The 1,851-nt window shown below is 64.3% G+C and overlaps 1 protein-coding gene across 3 annotated transcripts in view; it reads right to left on the bottom strand.

Moving 5' to 3' along the window:
* The window catches only part of KCNH6 (potassium voltage-gated channel subfamily H member 6), a 28,294-nt gene extending 28,023 nt beyond the window's left edge, over positions 1 to 271 (bottom strand). For all 3 annotated transcript variants that reach the window (XM_042891209.1, XM_042891210.1, XM_042891211.1), the window contains exon 1: positions 166 to 271. In XM_042891209.1, the coding sequence (XP_042747143.1) occupies positions 166 to 241 (76 nt within the window). In that variant the 5' untranslated portion in view covers positions 242 to 271. The remainder of the gene's footprint in view (positions 1 to 165) is intronic.
* Between the last annotated feature and the right edge of the window lie 1,580 nt (positions 272 to 1,851).

The following is a 1,851-nucleotide window of genomic DNA, read 5'->3' as shown; positions in this document are numbered from 1 at the left end:
CCCCCCCACCCCCCCCCCCCCCCCCCCCCCCCCCCCCCCCCTTCCCCGGGGAGGTCACGGAGGAGCCTTCATTCTCCCGGGGACACCCGGTGCGAAGTTTGGGGACCGCGAGGAGGAGGGCACCGGGATCGGGGCGAGGGAGGAGGGGGTGGGTGTGCTACTCACTTTGCCCTTCAAATTTACGGATGATGGTATCCAGGTAGGTGTTCTGGGGGGCCACATGGCCCCGGCGCACCGGCATCGCCCCGACGCGCTCCGATAGCGGCGAAACTCCCCTCGGGGGCGGCCCGGCACGGCACGGCCCGGCACGGCGCGGCCCCGCTCCGCCTCACCCCTGGGCTGGCCGAGCTCTGGAGCGCACGGCCCGGGGCTCCGCGCTCCCGGCGGCCGGAAGGGGGAACCCCTCCGCCCGCACTGCCAGCCCGGCCCCGGGCGGGGGCGGCCGGGGAGGATGAGGATGGAGGGAGGGAGGGGTGGAGGAGAGAGGAGGAGGAGGGGGGGGGGGGGGGGGTGGAAGGAAAAAGGAGGAGGCTCCGCTTGAAAAAGGGGGGAAATAAGAGAATAAAATAACGAGAGGAGAAATCCCCAAAGTGCTTAGTCACCGCTGTCCCGGCCCGGGGTGGCTCACACAGCAACAGCTGGAGGATGGGGGGCTGCTCCCCCCGCTCATCGGAACCCCTCGGTACCCCCCACGTGTCACTCGGTATCGCCTGGTAACCCCTGCACCTCCTTGCACTTCCCGGCGTTGGCCCCGCAGCGTGGGGGGCTCCGGGATGGAGTGCGGGGGTGGGGGGGAGGGAGGAGGTGGGTGCTGGGGATGCTGGAGGTGGGGTTTGTAAGGTAATGGAGGTGATGGAGCTGGGGTCCTTGGGGTGATGGAGGTGATGGAGGCATCGCTCTTGGGGTGATGGAGGTGGGGTCTTTGGGGTGGTGGAAGTGGGGTCCATCGGGTGCTGTGGGTGATTGGGATGAAGTCTTGGGGATACTGGGACATTGGGGTGCTGGGTGTGTTGGATGTAGGTGGGGTTCTTGGAGTGCTAGATGTGATAGAAGTGGGGTCCTTAGGGTAATAGAGATGATGGAGTTGGGGTTCTTGTGTGTTAGGGTGATGGAGGTAGGGTCCTTGGAGGTGCTGGAGGTGTTGGAGGCACTGGGGCTGGGACTCTAAAGATAATGCAGGTGATGGAGATGAGGTCCTTGTGTGCTGGTGGTAATGGAGCTGATGGAGGTGGGTGCTGGAGGATGGGTTTGGGGGTTCTGAGGATGATGGAAGTAGGGTTACTGGGGTGCTGGAGATGATGGAGGTGGGGTTCTTAGGGTGTTAGAGGTGACATTGGTGGGATTCTTGTGTTCTAGGGGTGATGGAAGTGGATCCTTGGGGTGTTGGAGTTGCGATCCTTGTGATGCTGGAGGTGGGGTTCTTGGGGTGTTGGAAGTATTGGAGATGGGATCTTGAGCTGTTGGGATAGTGGGGCACCGGAGATGCTGGAGGTGGGGTTCTTGGAGGTGCTGGGGGTAATGAAATAGGGGTGTGTTAGAGTTGGGGGGTGTTGTGGAAGTGCTGGAGGAGGAGGTACTGGGGGTGCTGGGATGGTGCAGGACAGCGGCGATGGGGTGCAGGGGGAGGTGGAGGTAGTGGTGGGCTGCGGAGTGCCGGGAGTGGCAAAGGAGCTGTTGCTGGGGGTGGAGGAAGGTGTGCGGGTCGTGCCAAGGTGCAGGGGAGGAATGCGAGGGCAGAAGAAGAGATGCAGGGATGCAAGGGTGCAGAGGCGGGGCGGGGGGGGGGGGGGGGGGGCCCCGGGGCAGAGGATGCAGAGGAAGGGGTGCAAGAGTGCAAGAAGCAGGGGGGAG

Source organism: Lagopus leucura, unplaced genomic scaffold (assembly GCF_019238085.1).
Source record: "Lagopus leucura isolate 7727_CA_CO unplaced genomic scaffold, USGS_WTPT01 153-6_obj-0_obj, whole genome shotgun sequence".
Classification (NCBI taxonomy): domain Eukaryota; kingdom Metazoa; phylum Chordata; class Aves; order Galliformes; family Phasianidae; genus Lagopus; species Lagopus leucura.
The sequence above is the reverse complement of the archived record's forward strand: the minus strand, read 5'-3'. Positions and strand labels throughout refer to the sequence as shown.